The 13,020-nt window shown below is 39.2% G+C and overlaps 1 protein-coding gene across 1 annotated transcript in view; it reads right to left on the reverse strand.

Annotated features, from left to right (window-relative positions):
- Positions 1-13,020, reverse strand: part of LOC117501453 (nectin-2-like) — a 113,253-nt gene that overhangs the window by 36,434 nt on the left and 63,799 nt on the right. The window contains 1 exon segment of the mRNA XM_034160356.1: positions 2,728-3,021. Within this exon segment, the coding sequence (XP_034016247.1) occupies positions 2,728-3,021 (294 nt within the window).

The following is a 13,020-nucleotide window of genomic DNA, read 5'->3' on the forward strand; positions in this document are numbered from 1 at the left end:
CCATTATTATTATTATTATTATTATTATTATTATTATTATTATTATTATTATTATTATCACTATTATCATTATTATTAATCATCATTATTTATTTATTTATTAAAGTCCTCTTAATCACTTTGATATGTGGAACAAATTCCAGTTTTGTTCATTCCACTTGAGCTCCTCTCTCACCTCGAGGGGCATCTCAGCTGCTGATTACATAATGAACTGTGACATTAGTAAATCAGACGCTAATTACGAGCTGGTTGGAAGCACAAATTGAAGAAGATATTTGGTGTAAATGTAGGCGGTGATCGGATCAGGAAATAAATACTTCTAATGTGACAGAACTGCTCACTCCTAAACATCGGGGGCGGGGGCACTTGTTAGAGTGCATCCTTCTGCCAAAGCCAACTTGCACCATTAAAACTGAATTTGGATGTGCTTTAATCTAGATCTGATCCAGAATTTAATGCCAGTTTTTGTGTAAAAATTCACAAATTGCTGCGTTCTCGTCTTTCCGACACCAACATCATTACTGCAGAACGCGCATGAACATGCAAATTTAAAAATACATCAAATCATTTGTTTTTTTTTCCCCCCTTTGTTCAGACCCATGTGAGTCACAAAGCGTCACTTTGTTTTTGAAATAAAGTTGTTTGTTCAGAAATAATAACTTAATGAAGATTAATATTAGTTATGAACAGAATATTCTGCGTTGAAGAATCATTTTATTTCTGGCACAACATTTCCGAGCAAACATTGAAATGGAAACTTCTGAAACCTTTTCTAAAGCATCATCCTAAAAAAACAGAATTAAACCTATCCTCAGATACTGTGGTCTGAAATGGATGAGCGCCAGCTGATCACAGGTTTCTTTTCCAGCCAAGAGCCATTTACAATTTGGTGGACTAGGACAATGTAGGTGGTCTTGTCCGAAAACACAGACTGGCAGCCTGAAGCACACACCAGGACATGAACCTCAGTCTATAAACTCTCATACACGGCAAGGTTTTAAAATTGTCAGTAGGTTTTCAACACCTAAGAGACCACACACATGGTGAGAAAAAAAAAGTCATAGATCTAATAGTTTTGGCTGGACAGTGCGCGGTGTGCAGCCACATGGTAAACACAAAACACCACATACAAACAGATTCCACTCACGAACATTCCCAGGTCAGACAGGAAATCTCGCAGAACCTCTCGAGATCAAACATGACTTCGGAGAAAACAATTTTAGATTCTCCTCTGTGCTTCCATCACCTCTCTTTCTGATTGTCTACACATCACATTCAACAGTGAATAATAAACACCGTACATAACCGATTTTATATAACGTATTTACGCTCACATCGTCCTGTCTGACCTCAATACATTTTCATTAAAAACCCCTCGCATGTACCGGACAGAGCAGTCTGGATGTGCCCAGTAACAGAGGTACGAAATTAAAGTTCAGCACTGACACTTGCCGATTTGAGGAAAGTGGGCACTATATTTCCTTGATTAAAAGACTGTCCATTTATTATTTTTTCCAAACCGTGTTCAGACCCAGCACCCACAGTCTGATGTGCACCTGATAAATCCGACACTGCAAAACCTTGTGATTTGTTATTTTTACGGTCTCACGCCTTTCTCTGCCGTCAAATTTAAAAAAAATTTGCAGTGCGCCCACCGATTACATTTCAATCATGGATCAAATATATTTGGCAGAAAAGTCCGCAAATATGACCAACTCCACAACACGGAGTCAAAAAAAACAAACTACAAAGACACTCAAATGATCCAAAGTTCATGGAAGAAATTGTACACCGTACCTTTGGTTTGGAGGTTGGTAATTGTAGAACGAAGAGCTCATTAAGGGACAAATTCATCCAGAAAAATTGCATAAAGATACGACAGAGAACTTTAAAACTGTCACTTTTCACACTGCTCTTTATCAGTGGGAAAACAGTAACAATGTACTCCGGAGCCCGTCTTTTAATGGCTCGTGCAATCGTATGCACAGCGATGATACACCATGTTGGTATCATCTGTATAGATACTATAGATAAATAAAGCGAAAGAGCACACCTGCTAAACATAAGGTTCAATCATTTGCTGTTCATGCAATGCGGAAGTTGCCGTCCAGTATGGCTGCGTGAGCACACATTACGTGATCCGTGGCATCACCTGTACACCATCGATAGAGTATCAGCTTCCATGCAAAGTAATTCTCTAGGGGACGCTCTGGTAAGTGATAGCAATATTATTACTCATAACTGTGAAATACTTTATGACCTTTAAAATGCTTTAATTGTGAAGTACATTTAGGAAGCTGCAAGTGAGAATAAAACAAAATGACAGCATATAGATTTAAACTAAATAGTCATGCAGCAGCATTTTTATTGAGATGCCTCTCAAAACTCCATTGTTTCTATTCCGGGTCAGACTTGACATTTTCAGAATATTAGTGATAACTGGCTGTGTAGGGGTTTTTTTCCCCACTGTTAACAGACAAATGAGCACATGCAGATGTAAATTCATCTGTTTTACCATGTTCAGATTATACAGTTGTGATTATTTTTAATGTTAAAGAAAATGTATCAGATGCTTTTGTTATTTAGAGACGTAGTGGGAGTCTGCAGGAACTGTTTGTCACTCCTAAGTATTTTATAATTGCTGGATCTCACTTTAGATGTTTTTATTTGGTAGTCTGTGTGCATGGATAAGCAGCGTGTTTCATGGATAAGCGTTGTGTTTCTTACACTCCACTGACAACTTGACAGGAAATCCCCACTGCCGGTCCTGGGTCTTCTGGTCAACGGTGCACGTCACCTCCTGGCCGTTATCCGCTGGCGTGGGAACCAGCCGATACTCGCTGCGGACCGTCACTGTACCATCCGCCTCATTTGTGGTGGTGGTGGATGAGGTTCCTCCCACTGATGCCAGCCAGATGATCTTGGCTGCTGGTTTGCCATCAGCCGCTTCGCACTGGGCGACCACCACCGATTTGGACCCGACCTGGACAGTCACTGCTTTGGCTGAGTTCTTAGGCTTGGCTGGATCACAGAGGGAGAGGAAGACAAGGGAGAGGACAGAGCAAGAAAAAGAAATGATGAAAAGAAGGAGAGATCAAAAGTCAGGCAGAGGAGGAGAAGAAGAGGAGGTTCAATCAGTTTGTTCTGCATATACAACCTGGCATCCTGCAGTGGCTGGAAAGAAACGGGGAGGAGGCGGCGGCGATCGCCCTCCTGTGATGTGACCCTTGACCGAGCAACATCACAGCGAGCGCTGATGGATTTTTAAGCGTTATTTCCTATATTTAAGACATTACTCACCACTGGAACATCTGAAAGTTTTTATTTTTCTGCATTTTCTTCTGAATGCCTTTTTTATACACTATAAAACACAAAAAAAGAGGGGGAAAGAGAGAATTTGAGAGCATTCTGACTCACTTTTGAGGTTTTAATTAGAAGGGTAGACCGATCTGATAGTTCAAACTGGAATCAGCCCAGTATTGGACAAAATTACCGAATTAAATATCAAGAGAAAAATCCAAGTTTTTATGGTTCTACAATATTTGCTTCAATTTGAGTTTATGTTTGATGGTGAGCAAATGACATCTAGACAAATAGGTATCAGACTGGTAGCAGTAGTTCCAGTGTCAGTAATGTACCTACCTATAGCTACTTTAATGTGAAGGCGCTGATAATGCTGCACATTTTGGAGGCTGCAGATCAATTAGAACCAAATTATGACAGAAAAAAGTCACATTTTTATCAGTCAAGGTGAATGTCAACGTAAAAAGTTAAATATGCATTGCAGGGGTGCAACCATCAAGCCAAAGCTCAAGCAATTTAGTGATCTCAGCAATGGGAGAATTGACTCAATTACTGCAATCATATGAATACAGAAATTCTGCTGCCCAACAACTCTTCTGTATTCTGGTATTTGTATTTGCATATTTGTATTGATACCCTGTATGCTTCTTACCCTGTGTGTTGCTATACAACCTTGGTTTCCCTGAGGTAGTCTTCCCAAAGGGATCAATAAAGTTCTATCTAATCTAATCTGATAAATTTTCTGGTCACTTTTCACTAAAGAAAACAATCTGCATCAAAATAACTGAGCAGCCAAATATGTGTGCAGCTGTGGTTCATTCCTACAGTGCTGTGCATAAGACACAGCTTACAGAGAGCTGATCAGTAGATATTTGACTTCATACCAGCAACATTAAATTAATAATTTTTGCTGGACTTTCTATGTAGACATAACAACTTACATACATAGCAAAAAAAAAAAATTTAAAAATTAAAAATTTCAGACATTGAAAAAGTCACATGATTGCTGTCTAGTTTCAAGACAGCACTTTCTGGTCTGTGATTTTAGCAAACTGACACTGCGCTCTGTGGCATGGATCTGGACCACCAATGGATAAGCTGACGGTGATATTCCTATATTTATATATTCTAAAATGCAGGAGGTGTGCAAGGAAGTGAAGTGACAGAACAATAAAAAAAATAATAAATTTGTGCATGCATGCCGCACACACAAACACACAACCAAAATAAATGCACCACCAAATAATGATATCCAAAAAAAGGTCACAGGAAATAAGTTACGGAGTGTGGAATAAAATATACAGTTAGGCCCAGAAATATTTGGACACTGACACAAGTCTCATGATTTGGGCTGTGCCTGCTACCACACTGGAATTAAAATGAAACAACTGAGATGCAACTGAAATGCAGACTTGCAGGTTTAATTCAAGGGGTTGAACAAAAACATCCTATGAAATGTTCAGGAACTGCAAATATTTTCCTATAACGTTTCCTCATTTCAGGGGCTTAAAAGTAATTGGACAAATTAACATTACCATAAATAAAGTGTTCATTCTTAATACTTTGTTGAGAATCCTTTGCAGGCAATGACTGCCTGAGGTCTGGCAACCACGGACGTCACCAAATGCTGGGTTTCTTCCTTTGTGATGCTTTGCCAGGCCTTTACTGCTGTCTTCAGTTGTTGCTTGTTTGTGGGTCTTTCTTCTTTAATGGCCCCTTCACACATAGTGCGAATATGTACAACTCACGTTTCACCTGGAATTTGGCCGACACCTGCCACGAGAGGATTCGATAGGCTTGCACAGTGCACACTTTGTCTTTCAGCCGCTGGTGTGTGCAAATAGTTGTAGCAACAGGTGTACGAGGCATTGGAAGCAGCTACAATTTTACACGTTTTGCATACGATTCCTGCTTCATGCACATTTTATGCACAAATCGACCAAATTTGCACTATGTGTGAAGGGGCTCTATGTTTTGTCTTAAACAAGTGAAATGCTCGATTGAGTTGACATCTGGTGATTGATTCGGCCATTGTGGAATATTCCATTTCTTTGCCTTAAAACCTCCTGGGTTGCTCTTGCAGTATGTTTTGGGTCATTGTCCATCTGTACTGTGAAGCACCATCCAATCAACTTTGCGGCAATTGGCTGAATCTGAGCAGAAAGTATATCCCTTTACACTTCAGGATTCATCCTGCTGCTTCTGTCTTCTGTCACATCATCAATAAACACTAGTGACCCAGTGCCACTAGAAGCCTGGCAGGCACGTGCCATCACACTGCGTCCACCATGTTTTACAGAAGATGTGGTGTTCTTTGGATGTGCAAGTCTTCTCCACATGTTCTTCCTCCCAACATTCTGGTACAGGTTGAGCTTAGTTTCATCTTAGCTGCAACTTATATTTGTTTGAGACAATGCACCTGAAATTTAATTTTGACCTCAGAGAAGCTGGTGACAGCACATTAGTGGACATTTCGGTTTTAATTTTGGTCTTATGGTTCAATTTGTTGTCAAGTGATGTTGAAAGCATTTTAATTTTATCACTATTAAAGCTCACCAGCAAAGGTTAAACATATTTTCACGTTTTTTTTCCTCTGCCAATATTTACAATTTCTGAAATGGCATAAAAGATAAATAACAACAAACATCTAACTGAATGAATGTATTGTATGGAAGTAAATCTGTGCCATAAGAGAATTTTAAGGTTGAACATTTTTAGCATCAAAGTCAGAGTTTGAAGTTGAATTTCTAAGGCTGAATTTGTTTAGCATCAAAATATTCAGCCTCAAAAACTTCAACCTAAAAAAAAAATTTCAGCCTCCAAAAATTCGACCTCAAAAAATAGAAAAGCAATCGATCTTTGTCTCAATCATCCATCATCACAGATTTACTTCCATAAACGTTGGATGATTGAGACAGGGATCGAATGCTTCTCCCTGCTTTTCTATTCTTTGAGGTTGAACTTTTTTAGGTTGAATTCTTTGAGGTTGATTTTTTTTTCTTTAGGTTGAATTTTTTGGAGGTTGAATTTTTAAGGTTGCAATTTTTGAGGCTGAATATTTTGATGCTAAACAAATTCCATCTAAGAAATTCAACTTCAAACTCTGATTTTGATGCTAAATAAAAATTCAACCTTAAAAATTCTAATTCAAACTCTGATGGCACAGATTGACTTCCATAGTATTACCCTCAGTGGAGGTAATATATAGTGGTTTCATCATCATCATCATCTAGGGGCCATGGCTGAGAGACAGGGCACAACTGACCGCCAGCAGTGGCGGTCACCCGTGGTGCTCCCAGATACTCTGTGTTGATTCCTGAGTCAAGACTGACTAGAGATCAGGAATAGTGTTTAATTCAGCAGCAGGTAATCCTTGAACTGTAATTATAAGAGTGAATTCACAAAAACCCCACGAATCACTCACACCACAATGGCGGGAAGTTAAACACTGCTTTATGTCTTCTATTTGAAAGCTTATTTTACAAAACCACAATAATCCATGAAAACAACCTGCGCTGTTAAAAAGGGAACATCATCCTTCTTAAACAGCATCACTTCCTTGCTGCAAGATGTAACTTACAAAATTTCCCTGAACACCTTTCAACAGCCTGCAGAAAATTGTTGCTGTTGGTGGCAGCTGTGGGCCATGAAATGTGTACAAACACCGCAATAAAATGGAACCATTTCCTCTGATCTTTTCTGTTATCTCTTACAGTGTTGGCCATTTGACTCTTTTACTTCTTACATAAGTGTTTTTTCTTTTCTTTTTCTTATTGTTTATGCATCAATAACAGTTCAAATTCCTTGTATGTGCGAACTTACTTGGCAATAAATTCCATTCTGATATCTTGAAATTAAGAGTCAGACAAAGTATGTCAAGTCAATCTGTCATGTTGCAGTGAATCGTGATCACTTGGGGTCAATAAGAAGTCCAAAGAGTTGCCAGCACCAGTAACACAAGGAAACACAAGGATTAAAAACAAAATTATAACGTGTGGCCACACTGATTTAGTACATTTTAATAAAAAAAAAAAACTTATAATGTGTGGCTACATTAATTTAGTACATTTTAACAAAAAAAAACAAAACTTATAATGTGTGGCCAGACTAATTTAGTACATTTTAATAAAAAAAAACTTAGAATGTGTGGCTACATTAATTTAGTACATTTTAATAAAAAAAAACAAAACTTATAATGTGTGGCCACACTAATTTAGTACATTTTAATAAAAACAAAACAAAACTTAGAATGTGTGGCTACATTAATTTAGTACATTTTAACAAAAAAAAACAAAACTTATAATGTGTGGCCACACTAATTTAGTACATTTTAATAAAAAAAAAAACTTAGAATGTGTGGCTACATTAATTTAGTACATTTTAATAAAAAAAAAAAAAACTTATAATGTGTGGCCACACTAATTTAGTACATTTTAATAAAAAAAAAAACAAAACTTATAATGTGTGGCCACACTAATTTAGTACATTTTAATAAAAAAAAAAAAAAAAAACTTATAATGTGTGGCTACATTAATTTAGTACATTTTAATTTAAACATAAAAACGCATAAGTGAGCTTAGGAACACAGAAAGGCCCAGAAGATGGCACATACCAAGGGCAGAAGGCAAAAAACAAACTGTAACTGTTGGCCAATCAAGGACACCCTGCAAGAGGCAGAACTACATTAAAGTCAACAATCAACTGAAAGTCACCTTCTTCCTTCTTCTTCTGGGTGCTCCTGTTCACACAGGGTTGCCACCGTGGATCTACTATGGAAGTGCGCCTTTATTTGGCACAACGGTTCTTCTGAAGAAAGAACCAAATGTGCACATTTTTAGTGGTTAGAGGAAACCAGAGTACCCAGAGGAACCCAACACAGATAAAATGTTGGCAGTAGGTCTTAGCCCCATTGGTAAAGTGTCCGCCTCTCATGTCCAAGATCATGAGTTTAACCGTACGGTCACATTAGCTACAACCCCAATTACAATGAAGTTGGGATGTTGTGTAAAATGTAAATAAAAACAGAATACAATGATTTGCAAATCCTCTTCAACCTATATTCAATTAAATACACCACAAAGACAAGATATTTAATGTTCAACTTTATTGTTTATGTGCAACACGTTTCAAAAAAGTTGGGACAGTGGTATGTTTACCACTGTGTTACATCACCTTTCCTTCTAACAACACTCAATAAGCGTTTGGGAACTGAGGACACTAATTGTTGAAGCTTTGTAGGTGGAATTCTTTCCCATTCTTGCTTAATGTACAACTTCAGTTGTTCAACAGTCCGGGGTCTCCGTTGTCGTATTTTGCACTTCATAATACGCCACACATTTTCAATGGGCGACAGATCTGGACTGCAGGCAGGCCAGTCTAGTACCCGCACTCTTTTACTACAAAGCCACGATGTTGTAACACGTGCAGAATGTGGCTTGGCATTGTCTTGCTGAAATATGCAGGGACGTCCCTGAAAAAGATGTTGCTTGGATGGCAACACCTGGATGCATCTTTCAGCACTGATGGTGCCATCACAGATGTGTAAGTTGTCCATGCCATGGGCACTAACACACCCCCATACCATCTCAGATGCTGGCTTTTGAACTTTGCACTGGTAACAATCTGGATGGTCTTTTTCCTCTTTTGTCTAGAGGACACGACGCCTATATTTCCAAAAACGATTTGAAATGTGGATTCATCAGACCACAGCACACTTTTCCACTTTGTGTCTGTCCATTTCAAATGAGTTTGGGTGTTGTGTGTTGGGGGGTGTGGCTGGATATTTTGGTGTTCTTTTCTTTTCTTTGCTCTCCAGGTGGCATGAGAACTGATTTGTCTGTGGAGAAGGTGCTGGCTGAAGAATCCTTCACCCTCATCAACATCATGTGTAGCACCTGTGAATGGTGCTCACATGCAACCTTAAAGATTTTCAGCTGAAGCAGATAACTGGATGGCGTTCTGCATTTAAGTCATGTGTGATTCAAGCAGAACTGCCGGGAACTCGACCTTGTGATGTTCGTTTGTGAGACGCTGAGGACCGCGCCTGGGTTTGACACATCGAGCCCGTGAAGCAAGGAAGGGTGAAAGACACACACTATCAGCAACACATACAGGTCTGTATTTTAAGCTTTATGCAAATAAGCAGCTTCTCACAACAGGTGGAGGACCACTTGTCCGCATGCCACAGCAGTGAGAAGCGAGCTGCACAATCCTCATCACAATTCAAGTTTACTGCGTAACAAAATACCAAGTTACTATCAACAATTAGTCAAACACTTAATCACCTTTGATGTATGCTGACAGCATGTGTCCCTCACCCTTCCTTGCTTCACGGGCTCGATGTGTCAAACCCAGGCGCGGTCCTCAGCATCTCACAAACGAACATCACAAGGTCGAGTTCCCGGCAGTTCTGCTTGAATCACACATGACTTTTGCTTTTCTGTTTTTCTTTTAAATGAATGAAATAAATATAAAAAAAAAAAAATGCAGAACGCCATCTGCTTCAGCTGAAAGTCTTTAAGGTTGCATGTGAGCACCATTCACAGGTGCTACACATGATGTTGATGAGGGTGAAGGATTCTTCAGCCAGCACCTTCTCCACAGACAAATCAGTTCTCATGCCACCTGGAGAGCAAAGAAAAGAAAAGAACACCAAAATATCCAGCCACACCCCCCAACACACAACATTGGGCCCAGAGAAGGTGGCGGCGTTTCTAGATGTTGTTGATGTGTGGCTTTCACTTTGCATGGTAGAGTTTTAACTTACACTTGTAGATGTAGCGACAAACTGTGTTAATTGACAATGGTTTTCTGAAGTGTTCTTGAGCCCATGCGGTAAGATCCTTTACACAATGATGTCGGTTTTTAATGCAGTGCCACCTGAGACGAAAGTCATGAGCATTCAATGTTGGTTTTCAGCCTTGCCGCTTATGTGTAGATAGTTCTCCAGATTCTCTGAATCTTCTGTTCATATTATGGACTGTAGATGATGGAATCCCTAAATTCCATCCATTGCAAATGAACGTTGAGAAACATTGTTCTTAAACTGTTGGAGTATTTTTTAACGCAGTTGTTCACTAAGTGGTGATCCTCATCCCATCTTTGCTTGTGAATGGCTGAGCCTTTTGGGGATGCTCCTTTTATACCCAATCATGACACTCACCTGTTTCCAATTAGGTGTTCTTTGAGCATTCATCAACTTTCCCAGTCTTTTGTTGCCTCGTCCAAACTTTTTTGAAACGTATTGCAGGCATCCATTTCAAAATGAGCAAATATTTGCACAAAAACAAAAACGTCTATCAGTTTGAACATTAAAAAAAAGAAAAAAAAAAGCACCATCTCCCCCCCACCCCCCACCCCCCCAGCGGCTTCCCCCCTCCCGCTCCCCAAACTCATGTACAGTTAATCCTCGCATGACAACAAGAACATTAACTCTGTGATCAACTTGTCCAAGTCCAGCAAATACTCCAGAGTCTGTATTGTTGGTGTGAATAGTGATGCTGACGGCTCGAGTGAGCTTATTTTATGACCGCAATGCAGATGCCGTGCATGCACAACACGTGCGCGATGCATTCATAATACACCCGTAACGCTGCCGTGATAATCTCAATGTGTTGGATCAGTTTCCTCACTACATGCGTTATATAACCATGATTGTTCATCATATATTCGCTATATATTATTAATATCGCCGTGATTCATACTGGGACATTTGTCATTTTTTGGCCATTTTTGTTGCAGACGACAATGAACGCCCACAATTTGTATACTCAATTCATGCGCAATTGATCCTCTCCCCAGTGGGACAGGGCCCTAAGTGAATAGGCAGCGTGATATCAGGTCGGTATTTGCTTGAAACAAAATAATCCAAGATTGCAGAATACGCTCCAAAACGGCTTATTTCTCTATAAATATATGTTTTTCATATATTTTATAAAAGGTAGGAAAAAATAAACCATTCTAAATCTAAAATCGCTGCTTTTGTAATCAGACAACACCTCTGAAGTGATTCATAAGACATCGTAGAGATGTTAGCATGTACACCCCAGGAATGCCCCTCGAGTGACAAAACCAAATGCTTGTCGGAGTCATTTGTAGCGCATGTGACCACAGGGTAAGTCGAACAAGTACACACTATGGTATTCAGGGATAAGGACTGGCACCAATGGGCCTCACGGTCCATATAAGACTTCCTCTTCCTTGAAGGAAGGAACTACAGACAAAAAAATGTCATCACGCAGTCCATATCAAATCAAATCAAATCAGTTTTATTTATATAACGCCAAATCACAACAAACAGTTGCCCCAAGGCGCTTTATATTGTAAGGCAAAGCCATACAATAATTACGGAAAAACCCCAACAGTCAAAATGACCCCCTGTGAGCAAGCACTTGGCGACAGTGGGAAGGAGAAACTCAACACAACACAACATCCAGCCAGCAATTCAATTGAGGATAAAGAGAATATAGGAGAACTACTGAGTGTACAGGGCACTATGGGAAGTTGTGAAACTGACTAATGTGTGTAATTGAATAATTTCAACAATACCCAATCATAAAAATGCCACAGTATTTTATGCGCACAGAGATGGAAATGACAAGGTTGATATCACTGACAGACTGAAGCCATTATGCAACAGACCACATGTTCAAAAATAAGAGTGCAACACAGTAATGATTTACAGTATATTACAGAATATCTGGAATTGTTTCAGGAAGAGCATCAAGTGTAAAATTTGTGCCAAATCACCAGGCAGATCCAATACCAGATCTGTTATGGCAACCCCAAAGAAACAGGAGTCACATACAGTATAGGTATACGAACTTCAGTGACTTTTATGTACAACCCCTGGCAAAAATTATGGAATCACCGGCCTCGGAGGATGTTCATTCAGTTGTTTAATTTTGTAGAAAAAAGCAGCTCACAGACATGACACAAAACTAAAGTCATTTCAAATGGCAACTTTCTGGCTTTAAGAAACACTATAAAAAAAATCAGGAAAAAAATTGTCAGTCAGTAACGGTTACTTTTTTAGACCAAGCAGAGGGAAAAAAATATGGACTCACTCAATTCTGAGGAAAAAATTATGGAATCACCCTGTAAATTTTCATCCCCAAAACTAACACCTGCATCAAATCAGATCTGCTCGTTAGTCTGCATCTAAAAAGGAGTGATCACACCTTGGAGAGCTGTTGCACCAAGTGGACTGACATGAATCATGGCTCCAACACGAGAGATGTCAATTGAAACAAAGGAGAGGATTATCAAACTCTTAAAAGAGGGTAAATCATCACGCAATGTTGCAAAAGATGTTGGTTGTTCACAGTCAGCTGTATCTAAACTCTGGACCAAATACATACAACATGGGAAGGTTGTTAAAGGCAAACATACTGGTAGACCAAGGAAGACAAAGCGTCAAGACAGAAAACTTAAAGCAATATGTCTGAAAAATCGAAAATGCACAACAAAACAAATGAGGAACGAATGGGAGGAAACTGGAGTCAACGTTTGTGACTGAACTGTAAGAAACCACCTAAAGGAAATGGGATTTACATACAGAAAAGCTAAACGAAAGCCATCATTAACACCTAAACAGAAAAAAACAAGGTTACAATGGGCTAAGGAAAAGCAATGGTGGACTGTGGATGACTGGATGAAAGTCATATTCATCATCATCAATTTTATTTATACAGCGCCAAATCACAACAAACAGTTGCC

Source organism: Thalassophryne amazonica, chromosome 20 (assembly GCF_902500255.1).
Source record: "Thalassophryne amazonica chromosome 20, fThaAma1.1, whole genome shotgun sequence".
NCBI lineage: Eukaryota > Metazoa > Chordata > Actinopteri > Batrachoidiformes > Batrachoididae > Thalassophryne > Thalassophryne amazonica.